This window comes from Mercenaria mercenaria, chromosome 13 (assembly GCF_021730395.1).
Source record: "Mercenaria mercenaria strain notata chromosome 13, MADL_Memer_1, whole genome shotgun sequence".
Taxonomy (NCBI): domain Eukaryota; kingdom Metazoa; phylum Mollusca; class Bivalvia; order Venerida; family Veneridae; genus Mercenaria; species Mercenaria mercenaria.
Window position 1 is genome coordinate 33605708 of NC_069373.1, and position 16510 is coordinate 33622217.

The window sequence follows — 16510 nt, forward strand, 5'->3', positions numbered from 1 at the left end:
AGAATGTTCAGCTTGATGATATCTAGGTCAAGTTCATAACTGGGTCATGTGCGGTCAAAAACTAGGTCAGTAGGTTGAAAAATAAAAAAACCTTGTGACCTCTCTAGAGGCCATATTTTTCTTGAGATCTTCATGAAAACTGGTGAGATGTTCACCTTGATGATATCTAGGTCAAGTTTAAAAGTGGGTCACGTGCCTTCAAAAACTAGGTCATTCGGTCAAATAATAGAAAAACCTTGTGACCTCTCTAGAGGTCATATTTTTCAATGGATCTTCATGAAAATTGGTCAGAATTTTTAGCTCACCTGTCACAAAGTGACAAGGTGAGCTTTTGTGATCGTGCGGTGTCCGTCGTCCGTGCGTGCGTGCGTCCGTCCGTAAACTTTTGCTTGTGACCACTCTAGAGGTCACATTTTTCAGGGGATCTTTATGAAAATTGGTCAGAATGTTCATCTTGATGATATCTAGGTCAAGTTTGAAACTGGGTCACGTGCCATCAAAAACTAGGTCAGTAAGTCTAAAAATAGAAAAACCTTGTGACCTCTCTAGAGGCCATATATTTCACAAGATCTTCATGAAAATTGCTCAGAATGTTCACCTTGATGATATCTAGGCCAAGTTTGAAACTGGGTCACGTGCCTTCAAAAACTAGGTCAGTAGGTCTAAAATAGAAAAACCTTGTGACCTCTCTAGAGGCCATATATTTCACAAGATCTTCATGAAAATTGGTCAGAACATTCACCTTGATGATATTAGGTCAAGTTCGAAAAATGGATCACGTGCCATCAAAAACTAGGTCAGTAGGTCTAAAAATAGAAAAACCTTGTGACCTCTCTAGAGGCCATATTTTTCATGGGACTTTCATGAAAATTGATCAGAACATTCACCATGATGATATCTAGATCAAGTTCGAAACTGGGTCACGTGCCGTCAAAAAACTAGGTCAGTAGGTCAAATAATAGAAAAACCTTGTGACCCCTCTAAAGGCCATATTTTTCATGGGATCTGTATGAAAGTTGGTCTGAATGTTCATCTTGATGATATCTAGGTCAAGTTTGAAACTGGGTCACGTCGGTCAAAAACTAGGTTTAATAGGTCTAAAAATAGAAAAAGTTTGTGACTCTCTAGAGGCCATATATTTCATGAGATTTTCATGAAAATTGGTCAGAATGTTCATCTTGATGATATCTAGGTCAAGTTTGAAAGTGGGTCACGTGCCTTCAAAAACTAGGTCAGTAGGTCAAATAATAGAAAAACCTTGTGACCTCTCTAGAGGCCATATTTTTCATGGGATCTGTATGAAATTTGGTCTGAATGTTCGTCTTGATGATATCTAGGTCAAGTTCGAAAGTGGGTCACGTGCCGTCAAAAACTAGGTCAGTAGGTCAGATAATGGAAAAACTTTGTGACCTCTCTAAAGGCCATATTTTTCATGGGATCTGTATGAAAATTGGTCAGAATGTTCATCTTGATGATATCTAGGTCAAGTTCGAAACAGAGTCATGTGCGGTCAAAAACTAGGTCAGTAGGTCTAAAAATAGAAAAACCTTGTGACCCCTCTAGAGGCCATACTTGTGAATGGATCTCCATAAAAATTGGTCAGAATGTTCACCTTGATGATATCTAGATCAAGTTTGAAACTGGGTCACGTGCCTTAAAGAACTAGGTCAGTAGGTCAAATAATAAAAAAACCTTGTGACCTCTCTAGAGGCCATACTTTTCATGGGATCTGTATGAAAGTTGGTCTGAATGTTCATCTTGATGATATCTAGGTCAAGTTTGAAACTGGGTCAACTGCGGTCAAAAACTAGGTCAGTAGGTCTAAAATTATTAAAATCTTTGACCTCTCTAGAGGCCATATTTTTCAATGGATCTTCATGAAAATTGATCTGAATGTTCACCTTGATGATATCTAGGTCAGTTTCGAAACTGGGTCATGTGCGGTCAAAAACTAGGCCAGTAGGTATAAAGATAGAAAAACATTGTGACCTCTCTAGAGGCCATGTTTTTCATGAGATCTTCATGAAAATAGTGAGAATGTTCATCTTGATGATATCTAGATAAAGGTCAAAACAGGGTCACGTACCTTCGAAAACTAGGTCAATAGGTCAAATAATAGAAAAACCTTGTGACCTCTCTAGAGACCATATTTTTCAATGGATCTTCATGAAAATTGGTCAGAATTTTTATCTTGATAATATCTAGGTCAAGTACAAAACTGGGTCACATGAGCTAAAAAACTAGGTCACTATGTCAAATAATAGAAAAAACAACGTCATACTCAAAACTGGGTCATGTGGGAAGAGGTGAGCGATTCAGGACCATCATGGTCCTCTTGTTTATCTTGATGATATCTAGGTCACATATGCTCAAAAACTAGGTCACTTTGTAAAATAATAGAAAAAACGACGTCATACTCAGTTCAACACTGGGTCATGTGGGGATAGGTGAGCGATTCAGGACCATCATGGTCCTCTTGTATCTATATATATATTTAGTGCATGAAGCATTTGCATTCAATTTCTGTTAGTCTGGAGTCTGATCTCAGACTTGCTTTAAAACATAGTAGGAATGTTAACTGCAATAAGAAAATGCAGCCCTGATTGCCAAATAAAGATTGCCTTAAAAAGTTATGTATTAATTCAAGAAACAGTCAGCTTGCTAGGATCGAAGTCAAAGCTGCTAGACTCCCTGTGCTCTCCTAGATAAAGAGTAAAAGTGACATAAAATTGCTGATAAAGTCGTTGATATTTTCTCCAGGAACAAATTTTAGCCATGAATAAGTTAAATATTGTCTATAATAGATTTCACGCATGATAGTCACTGATACATGTTGGTAATGCATAATGCTACGAAAAGGCTATTCATGCATTTTCCACCTTTATGAATATCCTTTTAATATGCTTTTATGTGGCAGACAAGATATGGGTGTTTCGTATCAGAAATTGACAAGTTTTATCTATATTTATGCAAATATTAAATTTATTATGCCACTGAATTGACGTGGAAATCATTAAAAAGTTAGATAATCTATATTTTAACTGTTCCAGCTTCTTATATAAATATAAATATGGCTTAACCCTTCGCATGCTGGGCCTGATTGATTCTGCATTTGCGACCAGTGTAGATCATGATCAGCCTGCACATCCATGCAGTGTGATCAAGATCTGCACTGTTCGCTATTCAGTCAGTATCTTTTTGGGAAAGACACCTTTTAACAGTTTATGGTACAGTCCAAATTGAAAGACGGATAAGTTTATTATAGAAATTTAGCAGGGTAAGGGTATTAAAGCTTGAGGTAAGGAATCAGCTGATGCCTCATCCCAGTTATCAGTTACATTTGTACCAATTCCCTTCTAATTAAGCAGTATGGGGTCATGCATTGTTTTTCCCATGTTTTTAATTGAAATAGATAATGTCAGATAGGGTTAGATTTGATCCATGTATCTTCAGTGCCTTTCTTGTTAGCTCAATTGGTGAAGTACAAGATTCTTAATCTAATAGTTTGCAAGCTTGATCCAAAATGACTGGAAAAACTTTGATAGTGTCCAAAAATCATCTGTCTCTATGTTGGTGGAAAATTTTGATTTCTGACCAATAACTAGACTGCTTAGGTGTATAGTTTTCCAACTTCAAAGGATGATAGATGACTGATGGTTAGTGGGTCATATATCAAGGTCATAGTGATGGTCTCTTCTTACTAGTGTTTTGGGTATCACTAGATACATGATCAAGGTCACAGTGACTTTAGGGCTGAAAACAGTTTCTGAACAATAGCTGGCTATTGCTTGAGCCCAAAACTATCAAACATTGTGGCATCATTGTCTATGATCAGTAGATGACCCTTACTGTTTTAAAAGTCAGTATGTCTTATGATTTAATACACAGTGACCATGACACTAAAAATAGTTTAGGACCTTTTAAATAACTGGACAACACTAAGACCTATGGCAAGCAAACTTAGTAGCATGATTTTTTATGCAGGGCCTCCTCTGCCATTCACCAATGTAGGCAAATGCTACAAATTCAAAGAACTGGCTACAGATTTTGGAAAGTGGCTACAAGAATTTAGCTACAAGAATTTAATTAAAATGTGGCCAAATTTCAGCAGTTCAGCCTCAATTTGGCAGCTTCTCTTAAAAAGTGGGGCCCAGTGGAGGCCCTGTTTAATGTCAGTAAATGATCACTGATATTGTCACAGCATACTTTAGCCTAAAAATCAGTTTAATGTCAGTAAATGATCACTGATATTATCACAGCATACTTTAGCCTAAAAATCACCAAAGTCTTCCTGAATAGACCATCATCGGAGGCATTAATGTTATGCGAAAAACTTCTGTTTGATTACAGGTGAAGAATCTGTTTACATCCATCAAAGTGGACTATAAAGCCATGGAGTTAGATACTGAAGGTATATTATTATTCTTATGAATTGTACAAAGTTATTTCCCTTGCATGGACTAAATCTTAAAACCTTATTCATTGATTTTGAATTTTTCAGCCACGTGGTCAAAATCACTCTCAAAAGATGCATTTACTCTTGTTTCGTTGTATCACTTCTTTTTAGTACAGCTCTTTAAATTAGTATGCTAAAGCTTAGAGTTGAAATATTTCAAACTAACATTGTTTAGTTCTAGGGATGGGGAAAGCTTGCCAAATCCATGTGTTGGTTTAGGGTGAGACTTATTTATATGTTATATGCAGTCTTTAATGTGCTTGATAAATGCCAGGGTATAATTAACAGCTACGATACCGATGGTATGTGTTACAGGGTTGCATGCAGGTCACATGCTGTATAAATTAATGCATGCAAAACATAATTCATGTGTCATAGATTGAAATAGGAGAGAGAACTAAACAGGAGGGCAAGGCAGTTTGAACCAAATTGAGCATCGCCATGAGAAAACCAACATAGTGCATTTGCTACCAGCATGGATTCAGACCAGCCTGCACGTCTGTACAGTCTGGTCAGGACCCATACTGTTCGCTAACAGTTTCTCTAATTACAATAGGCGTTGAAAGCGAACAGAATGGGTCTTGACCAGACTGCGCGGATGCAAACGCACTATGTTGGTTTTCTCATGGTGCGGCTCAATTAATGATACAAGGATCAAAAAATAGGCATGGCACCACACCAAACAGTCACTTGTAATTCAGATGTGAAATTTAGGGTTGAATGTTTTCAGGTAATGGGTCAGCTATACAGCACGTCCTGACAGACATGACAGGTCAGAGAACAGTACCCAGTGTATTTATCAATGGTAAACATCTTGGTAAGTTGCCAGCTGCATATGATATGACTGTTTCTATTAGATTGTTTTTTCTTTCTGCACCATTTTGTGTCAGTAGAATGTTGAAAAAAAACGCATATATTATCATGGTAATTCCATGATAATATATGGCTAAACAAATCCACCTATCTGCTTGTAAATATGAGAAGAAATAGGCTCCAGGTGAAACTTACTGCAGTACTTGTCCAAAAGGACAGATGCGATTTTACCAAAAAACGTAATATAAATTCAATGAATAGGAATTCAATGAAAAGGAAGTCGTAATGGCTAAGTGATCTAAAACAGAAGTTGATGTATTGTTTGCACTTCTAAAGTCAGTCCAGTCTGTTGTGTTACTTTATTATGATCATGTTAGCTAGCAGATGTTTAATCCACAACTATAAAGATTCAGGAATTTACCATTTTCACCAGACATCATTAGTTTAAAATAATGCATTATCTCTAATACAGTATAATAGGTATATTTCTTTAGTGAATAGCAGGCCAAATACAAATGTAGCAGGACTAGGGAAGTTTCTAATTTGTTGAGTCTGTCTATAAGTTATAAGTTCTGGCTGTACAGGGAACAGTTTCCTGAGGTTTTACTGAAAGATTGAACAATTTGCAAACTGATTTACAGACATTCGTACCCCAGGATATAGCTATATGGATGCATTGTGTATGTTATAACTGTTTAAACTGTGCAGGTCTTTGTTGTGCAATTTTTAGCTCATCTGATTTTTTGAAAAAAAATGATGAGTTATTGTCATCACTTGAGCGGTTGTCGGCGTCTGCCTTCGGCGTTGCCTGGTTAAGTTTTATGTTTAGGTCAGCTTTTCTCCTAAACTATCAAAGCTATTGCTTTGAAACTTGGAATACTTGTTCACCATCATAAGCTGACTCTGTATAGCAAGAAACATAACTCCATCTTGCTTTTTGCAAGATTTATGGCCCCTTTTGTACTTAGAAAATATCAGATTTCTTGGTTAAGTTTTATGTTTAGGTCAACTTTTCTCCTAAACTATCAAAGCTATTGCTTTGAAACTTGAAATACTTGTTTACTATCATAAGCAGACCCTGTACATCAAGAAACATAACTCCATCTTGCTTTTTGCAAGAATTATTGCCCCTTTTGGACTTAGAAAATCAGTTTTCTTGGTTAAGTTTTATGTTTAGGTCAGCTTTTATCCTAAACTATCAAAGCTATTGCTTTAAAACTTGCAACACTTGTTCACCATCATAAGCTGACCCTGTACAGCAAGAAACATAACTCCATCATGCTTTTTGCAAGATTTATGGCCCCTTTTGGACTTAGAAAATATCAGATTTCTTGGTTAAGTTTTATGTTTAGGTCAACTTTTTCTCTTAAACTATCAAAGCTATTGCTTTGAAACTTGCAACACTTGTTCACCATCATAAGCTGACCCTGTACAGCAAGCAACATAACTCCATCCTGCTTTTTGCAATAATTATTGCCCCTTTTGGACTTAGAAAATCATTTTCTTGGTTGAGTATTATGTTTAAGTATACTTTTCTCATAAGCTATCAAAGCTTTTGCTTTAAAACTTGCAACAGTTTTTCACCATCATAAGTGGACACTGTACATCAAGAAACATAACTCTATCCTGCTTTTGCAAGAATGATGGCCCTTTTTAGACTTAGAAAATCATGGGTAGGACAATATTTCTATTATACAAAAAAAATCAGATGAGCGTCAGCACCCGCAAGGCGGTGCTCTTGTTTAGCTCACCTGTCGCTTTTGTGATCGCGTGTCGTCCGTGCGTGCGTCCATCCGTAAACTTTTGCTTGTGACCACTCTAGAGGTCACATTTTTCATGTGAACTTTATGAAAGTTGGTCAGAATGTTTATTTTGATGATATCTAGGTCAAGTTCGAAACTGGGTCACGTGCGGTTGAAAACTAGGTCAGTAGGTCTAAAAATAGAAAAACCTTGTGACCTCTCTAGAGGCCATACTTTTCAATGGATCTTCATGAAAATTGGTCAGAATGTTTACCTTGATGATATCTAGGTCAAGTGTCGTCAAGTGAGGCCATATTTTTCATGGGATATGTATGGGGTTGGTTTGAATGTTCATCTTAACGATATCTAGGTCAAGTTCGAAACTGGGTCAGCTGCGATCAAAAACTAGGTCAGTAGGTCTAAAAATTGAAAAACCTTGTGACCTCTCTAGAGGCCGTACTTTTCAATGGATTTTCATGAAAATTGGTCAGAATGTTCACCTTGATGATATCTAGGTCAGGTTCGAAAGTGGGTCACATTCCTTAAAAAACTAGGTCAGTAGGTCAAATAATAGAAAAACCTTGTGACCTCTCTAGAGGCCATATTTTCATGGGATCTGTATGAAAGTTGGTCTGAATGTTCATCTTGATGATGTCTAGGTCAAGTTCGAAACTGGGTCAACTGCGGTCAAAAACTAGGTCAGTAGGTCTAAAAATAGAAAAACCTTTTGACCATTCTAGAGGCCATATTTTTCAATAGATCTTCATGAAAATTTGTCTGAATGTTCACCTTGATGATATCTAGATAAAGTTTGAAACTGGGTCACGTGTGGTCAAAACTAGGTCAGTAGGTATAAAAATAGAAAAACCTTGTGACCTCTCTAGAGGCCATACTCTTCATGAGATCTTCATGAAAATTGGTGAGAATGTTCACCATGATAATGTCTAGGTGAAGTTCAAAACTGTGTCATGTGCCTTCAAAAACTAGGTCATTAGGTCAAACCTTGTGACCTCTCTAGAAGCCATATTTTTCAATGGATCTTCATGAAAATTGGGTCATGTGGAGACAGGTGAGCAATACAGGACCATCATGGTCCTCTTGTTTATTTGTTATAATAATGCACATAACTAAAAAGTACATTAACATACAAAAATGTTGAAAGTTTTCTGCTAGTTATGCAGTCTGATCATGATCTGCACTGTTCGCCATTCAGTCAGTATCTTTTGGTATGCACCCCTTTTAACAGTTAATGGCACTGTCCAAATTGAAAGATGGAAAAGTTCATTCTAGAAATTTAGCAGGGTAAGGGTTAATTTCTAATCAAGCAAACAAGCTAAAGATGTATTTAGTAATCTAATTGCAATGTTTATATATTCTTAAGTGTGCGCTAATGTTTTCAATATTGTAAAATCATAGTTTCCCTGTCTTATCAAACATTATCTTAAAAGCAATGAAATGTTATTCTGGGCTGGTTTGTTTGAGGTATATTGATTCAGTCAAATATTCTCTGTCCATTGGATAAAAGTAGAAACTCACTCTGGCCATAGCTTTCACAGAAGTGGTGGTTCCAACGCCATGCAGTTGGAGATGTGGATGAATACGACAGTATTTTCTTCGTCAGATTAGATTTACCTTATATTTTTTTGCTTTTAACTGGAAACAAGAAGTGAGACAGGAGCCTGCTAAGGTTCACCTTGTTTAGTGCAAATTTATTCTATTAACGTAAATACTTCCATACAGTTTAATGAGGCAATGCCTTTTTTGTAGAATTTCTAATAAAGATGATAGAAATTTGTATAAAACAACCCATACATTTGCATCAACACCAAAGTATGACACCATCAAACAATAACCATTTCCTTTTAATCAATGAATTGTTTTTATATGTGTATTAAAATCAGCAAAAAGAAGATTACAGTGCAGAATCGAAATTTATGCAAGTTATGGACCATGATACATCATGATACACCATCATTTTGACATGAGACTAAAAATTTAGTAATAGTTAAGGATACTTTTGATTTTGCACTTTGATTTATTATGCACAGACTGCCCTGTATGTTTTGATTATGTTGATCAGTAATGATATAACAAAATATATTTGAAACTTGATCTACTGCCAAGAACTAACACCATGTTCTTGCTGTGACAAATACTTTTAACCATTGCCCTGCTTAATTTCTACAATGAACTTGTCCATCTTCCAATTTGGACAGTACCATTAACTGTTAAAAAGGGGTGCTTACCAAAAAGATGCTGTTTGAATAGCAAACAGTGCAGATCATGATGATCATGATCAGACTGCATGGATGTGCAGGCTGATCATGATCTACACTGGTCGCAAAGCAGAACCAATGGTGTCCAGCATGGTAAGCGTTAAAATGTATTTCATTCTGTGTGTTTATATGAACTGGTGAACAGTTACCTTCATATTCATTTTTCCACCAAATTTCAACAGAATGTGTCCCATGGTCTTGTTTATTTTCTCTTTCTGTTTGTCTGTCTGTGTACTTGACTGTTTTGTGCCAGTCTTTGATGTGAAAATTGAAGCAACATTTTAATATACATGTATATTCCGATTTTGTTCTGTCTCAGGTGTGAACAAATGCTTGCAGTATATGTACTGTTTAGAGTTGTGTATCAGGTTTGCACTTCATGATAACAAGCTTTTTAATGCTATTGATTACAGTGTCACACAGAAATTTCCTTTAGGAATATTGACCGAATGAAGTGATGTGAGAGATCATATCATTTAATTGAAGAGGAAGAGCATGGCAATATTGTTATGTTACAAATTAATCTGAATAGATGTTTTTGAACTGTGGTATTTCAGAGAAAATTTCGTACAAATGGTCATGTATTTAAGGATGTTTTGAGTTAGTTCTGTTTGATGGATTATGTTGGATTTGAAAAAAATTGTTGACTTCAGTCGATTATGGTATTTTTGGATTAAAAAATATTCTTTCATGTGCGTATGAACATCTGCACCACAAAGTTGGGTACTTTGTTGACGTGTCATAGCAAGCCTTCCATTATTACCCACAATGGTTTACCAGGTACATAATATGTCCATCTAAGTTTATATTTTTTATGTTCTGTCATTTTGAAAGACCTATAGCAATCATCGTCCGTAAGTCTGTCCGTCCATCTCCATGCTCTTTATTTCCGGGCTGTAACTTCATACTCGTGTCACAGGGTGAGAAAAATGTGCATAGACCGGGACTGAAACCAGGGGCCTCAGAATACTGTTCTGATGCTCTACCGACTGAGCTACCTGGTCGCCAATGCACCTCCCCTTTTTAGCTCACCTGTCACAAAGTGACAAGATGAGCTTTTGTGAAAGCGCGGCGTCCGTGCATGCGTCCGTTCGTCCGTAAACTTTTGCTTGTGACCACTCTAGAGGTCACATTTTTCTAGGATCTTTATGAAAGTTGGTCAGAATGTTCATCTTGATGATATCTAGGTCAAGTTCGAAACTGGGTCACGTGCCGTCAAAAACTAGGTCAGTAGGTCTGAAAATAGAAAAACCTTGTGACCTCTCTAGAGGCCATATATTTCACAAGATCTTCATGAAAATTGGTCAGAATGTTCACCTTGATGATATCTAGGTCAAGTTCGAAACTGGGTCACGTGCCATCAAAAACTAGGTCAGTAGGTCTAAAAATAGAAAAAACTTGTGACCTCTCTAGAGGCCATATATTTCACAAGATCTTCATGAAAATTGGTCAGAACATTCACCTTGATGATATCTAGGCAAAGTTCGAAACTGAGTTAGTGCCATCAAAAACTAGGTCAGTAGGTCAAATAATAGAAAAATCTTGTGACCTTTCTAAAGGCCATATTTTTCATGGGATCTGTATGAAAGTTGGTCTGAGTGTTCATCTTGATGATATCTAGGTCAAGTTCGAAACTGGGTCACGTGCGGTCAAAAACTAGGTCAGTAGGTCTAAAAATAGAAAAACCTTGTGACCTCTCTAGAGGCCATATATTTCATGAGATCTTCATGAAAATTGGTCAGAATGTTCATCTTGATGATATCTAGGTCAGGTTCGAAAGTGGGTCACGTGCTATCAAAAACTAGGTCAGTAGGTCAAGTAATAGAAAAACCTTGTGACCTCTCTAGAGGCCATATTTTTCATGGGATCTGTATAAAAGTTGGTCTGAATGTTCATTTTGATTATATCTAGGTCAGGATCGAAAGTGGGTCACGTGCCTTCAATAACTAGGTCAGTAGGTCAAATAATAGAAAAACCTTGTGACCTCTCTAAAGGCCATATTTTTCATGGGATCTGTATGAAAATTGGTCTGAATGTTCATCTTGATAATATCTAGGCAAGTTCGAAACTGGGTCAACTGCGGTCAAAAACTAGGTCAGTAGGTCTAAAAATTGAAAAACCTCTCTAGAGGCCATATTTTTCAATGGATCTTCATGAAAATTGGTCAGAAAGTTCACCTTGATGATATCTAGGTCAAGTTCGAAACTGGGTCACGTGCCTTAAAAAACTAGGTCAGTAGGTCAAATAGTAAAAAAAACCTTGTGACCTCTCTAGAGGCCATACTTTTCATGGGATCTGTATGAAAGTTGGTCTGAATGTTCATCTTGATGATATCTAGGTCAAGTTTGAAACTGGGGCAACTGCGGTAAAAAACTAGGTCAGTAGGTCTAAAATTATTAAAATCTTTTGACCTCTCTAGAGGCCATATTTTTCAATGGATCTTCATGAAAATTGATCTGAATGTTTACCTTGATGATATCTAGGTCAATTTCGAAACCGGGTCACGTGCGGTCAAAAACTAGGCTAGTAGGTATAAAAATAGAAAAACCTTGTGACCTCTCTAGAGGCCATATTTTTCATGAGATCTTCATGAAAATTAGTGAGAATGTTCACTTTGATGATATCTAGGTAAAATTCAAAACAGGGTCACGTACCTTCGAAAACTAGGTCAATAGGTCAAATAATAGAAAAACCTTGTTACCTCTCTAGAGACCGTATTTTTCAATGGATCTTCATGAAAATTGGTCAGAATTTTTATCTTGGTAATACCTAGGTCAAGTTCAAAACTAGGTCACTATGTCAAATAATAGAAAAAACAACGTCATACGCAAAACTGGGTCATGTGGGAAGAGGTGAGCGATTCAGGACCATCATGGTCCTCTTGTTATTATTCTCCCATGAAGAATGAGAGACACGATGGATGAAGTACAAGCCATATCTGAAAAGTTTCGATATAATTGAAAGATATTCTCCAAATAATGTGTACATGAAAAAAAAAAATAATTCTTAATGTCTGTTCTGTAATCTGTACCCCTTTTCTACCAGAGCTTGTAAATGACTGGTCAAGATATAGGGCTTCAACCATGGACATATGGAGACTGAAAGATGGGTAATTCATCTAAGCTATGCAAACTGCAAATATGAGAGTGAGATGGGTGGGACACTCATATACCACTCCCCATGTTTATAAAATTCATGCAAAGTTTCATGCAATAAAATAAGCATTAAATCTGTATCTTGAAATTCAGCAGCTTCTAAGTGAATTGAAGTTCCTCAAATATAATTTAGTGCTTGAAGAATATGAAAAGGATAGGAAACGAGCATAACCCGCATATCACCCTATTCATAAAGATAAAAAATATCAGTTAGGTTAATTTGTAAATATTCAACTTCAATGCAGAGTTAAATAAATCATTTCTTTGCATCAAGTTAATTCATGAATCAGTTAACTTCAGCTACTCGCAACATAAACAGAACTGTAAAGTCATTAAACTAACAAGTTTCCATCACGATCGGCAGCTGATGGTACTCTCGGGTTCAACAACGAAAAAAGAACATGTGCAAAATATAAACAAACAAAAAAACATCGCCGGCACTAAGCATTCTGATTGGTTGACCGCATTGCGCACCAGTGTGTGCTTACAAAGTAGTCCGAGATACAGCTTACAAGATACAAGATATAAATTTTTAATTATAGTCTGGTGTCAATATTAAACATTAGCTATGAATAGCTATTGGCCGACCCAGCTACAGTTAACATACAACAGTCATATTACAATACAAATAAGCACATAGAAAAGCACATGAATTATCAAGCATAAAATGTACATTTAATATACATAATACAGCTGCAGAACTTTAGATTATGCAAGGTAAAAACTGAGAGGTTGGCGCTAATCCTGACCACAGACCAAAAATAAATTAAATCAAGATCAAGAGATCCCGAGAAGTTCAACATTCTGGGCCTAGTGTTTCTCAAGTTATGGATTGGAAACGGTTTTCCATGTTCTGGCCCCTTTGACCTTGACCTCTGATCGAGTGATCCCAAAATCAATAGGGGTCATCTACTCTGCATGTCCAATCATCCTATGAAGTTCTGGGTCAAATGTTCTCAAGTTATTAATCGAAAATGAAGTGTGACAGGTAGATGGCCCCTGTGACCTCGACCTTTGATGGAGTGACCCCAGAAACAATAAGGGTCATCTACACTGCAAGTCCTATCACCCTATTAAGTTCGAAGGTTCTGGGTCAGATGGTTCTCAAGTTATTGATCGGAATTGGATTTCCATGTTCTGGTCTCTCCGACTTCAGCCTTTATAAAGTGACCTCAGAATCAATAGGGGTCATCTACTTTACATTTCCAATCATCCTATCAAGGTTCAACATTCTGGGCCAAGTGGTTCTCAAGTTACGATTGGAAAGACTTTTCCATAGCCGGGACCCTGTGACCTTGGCCTTTGATCGAGTTACTCCAAAAATAATAGTGGTTATCTACTTTGTAAGCCCTATCACCCAGAAGTTTGAAGGTTCTATGTCAAATGGTTCTCCAGTTATTGATCGGAAATGAAGTGTGACGGACGGACGGACTCGTACTGAGTCGAAATTTCGAGTAAGTATCGGCAGTGGATTTCCATGTTCTGGTCCCTGTGACCTTGACCTTTAATAGAGTGACCCCAGAACCAATAGGGGTCATCTACTCTGCAAGTGATTAAGTCCAATCATCCCATAAAGTTTGAACATTCTGAGTCAAGTGGTTATCAAGTTATTGATCGGAAATGGTTTGCCATGTTCAGGCTCCTGTGACTTTGACCTTTGATGGACTGACCCCAAAAACAAGAGGGGTCGTCTACTCCATAAGTCCTACCAGCCTATGAAGTTTGAAGGTTCTAGGTAAAATGGTTCTCCAGTGATTGGACGGAAATAAAGTGTGAAGGACGGACGGACGGACTCATACTGAGTCGAAATTTCGAGTAAGTATCTCGAAATTTCGAGTTAATAAATAAAACCTGGCACTAATGCTGTTCCCGTAAAAATACACAGTTTCGGTGTCTTTCGGTATTTATATACACCCTCGTGTATAATTGATTATAAAGCAAACTGTTCCGTGTCGATTTTTTATTATCAAACAAGATTTAGCTGACCAAAAGGTTTCTTCTAGCGCATAAGCAATGATTTGTCTTTTAAGAAAATCTGATTTAGCATCATTTTACAGGTGTTTAATAAGGCAGTGATGAAAATCTGTTAGTTTACTTCATGTTCAGTATTAAAATACAAAAGTGTATTTGAAATTCTTTGCAGAAGTAGCACTCCCTCGTGTGTTTTCGTCACGTGATTAACACAAGCGAGCACCTGCATATAAACACAAAAATATTCACATATTTTTTTATAAAACGCGAGAAAAGGATCTGATCAGGTTAAAAAATGAAAAGAAGCATTTGCAAACCTGAACTACAGTAGAATCCCGCTATTAAGACCACCAACGGTGTTTAGGCAAAATGGCCTTAATAGCGTGTGGTCTTATAAATGAAATGAGCTATACGGGCAGACAAAGTCTACCAGTGTTCACTTTTTTTTTATTTATATGTCGACATGTACTTTATAACTGAGCACTTGTTGACCATGCTGAGCAATAATATTTTTGTTTACTTCTTGAAGACAATAAATGAGAAAACTCATTCTGACTTTAATAACAGTAACAAATAAAAATGTTTCGGCACAGTCATTTTGAATCCGAGGTATAACGATAAACATGTACAAACTAAAGTGCCCAGCAGTGCTTATTAACTGCACTCTTTATTTATGAATTTATCATTGCTAATAAAAAAATATTTGATCGCCAATACGAGAAGTTAAAAAAAACTTGAAGAAAAGCATTTCACCGCATGATCTTACGAAAGACCAGTACCAACATAAAAACGAACAACATGCAATAAACGGTTTAATTTATCCATTCAATTAGCTTCTGTGCCATTAAAAAAGTCCATCAACAGTTTGACAGCTTGTTTAAATAACGACGTAAATTGTTGTAAAAAATAGCTGCAAAGTAGTCTGTATACATGCATGGCGTAAATGCTTGTCTTTGTCGGGGCACTTGAATGGTCGTATTAACGTAGGTTAATTAAAGGACAAGGAAAGCCTGACAGTAAGGTAATTTCGTATGAAAGCCATCCTCAAGCCTTTCATAACGCTGAAAGAATTTTTAAAATCGAACAACTATTGAAAAGGATATGGCAATTTGAAATTAAAGAAAATTGGTGATCATGGAGGCAGCCATTTTGTGTGTTTATGACGTCATTTACACACTGCTGAATTCTTTATTTAGTAAATAACCTTTTAAATAGATTAATTTTGTATGTTTCTTGAGTGTAAGATTTCATTTCACACTTGACTGAGTAGGTAATGGGTACAAGGGTCTGTCAAAGGCATCCGAATACAAGGAGGGCGCCGCCATCTTGGACTCGTGCATATTCATTACAAATTGCCTCTATGCCAATGTGTGTTCGTACGTTTTTACGTGAATCTATTGTGAAATGCGTGTTATTAACAGCAGGCTGACAGGGGCCTCCGTGGCCGAGTGGTTAAGGTCGCTGACTTCAAATCACTTGCCCCTCATCGATGTGGGTTCGTGCCTCACTCGGGGCGTTGAATTCTTCATGTGAGGAAGCCATCCAGCTGGCTTACGGAAGGTCGGTGGTTCTACCCAAGTCCCCGCTCATGATGAAATAATGCACGGAGGGTCACCTGGGGTCTTCCTCCACCACTAAAGCTGGAAAGTCGCCATATGACCTATGTGTCGGTGCGACGTTAAATAAAAAAAAAGCAGGCTGACAAGGAACATTAATTCGTATAGAGTACTTACGTAGAGCTATTGTACTCGCCCCGGCATCGGCGTCGCAGTTGGTTAAAGTGTTTGATCAAGTCAAATATCTCTTGTTACTATCAAAGCTATTGACTTGAAACTTAAAATAGTTATTTACTATCAAAGTGTACACCAAGAGAAACAATCCCCATAACTCTGATTTGAATTTTGACAGAATTATGCCCCTTTTTAACTTAGAATTTTTGGTTAAAGTTTTTGGTAAAGTCAAATATCTCTGTTACTATCAAAGCTATTGACTTGAAACTTAAAATACTTATTTACCATCGAAGTCTACTCCAGGAGAAACAATCCCCATAACTGTAATTTAAATTTTGACAGAAGTATGCCCTTTTTAACTTAGAAC

At 36.9% G+C, this 16510-nt stretch overlaps 2 protein-coding genes across 4 annotated transcripts in view; one reads left to right on the forward strand and one right to left on the reverse strand.

The window, feature by feature from the left end:
- The window catches only part of LOC123528926 (uncharacterized), a 51149-nt gene that overhangs the window by 31971 nt on the left and 2668 nt on the right, over positions 1-16510 (reverse strand). The gene's annotated exons all lie outside the window — the stretch shown is intronic.
- Positions 1-16510, forward strand: part of LOC123528927 (thioredoxin reductase 1, cytoplasmic-like) — a 58399-nt gene that overhangs the window by 8797 nt on the left and 33092 nt on the right. For both annotated transcript variants that reach the window (XM_045309003.2, XM_045309004.2), the window contains exons 3-4: positions 4351-4411; positions 5187-5273. In XM_045309003.2, coding sequence (XP_045164938.2) covers positions 4351-4411; positions 5187-5273 — 148 coding nt within the window. The remainder of the gene's footprint in view (positions 1-4350; positions 4412-5186; positions 5274-16510) is intronic.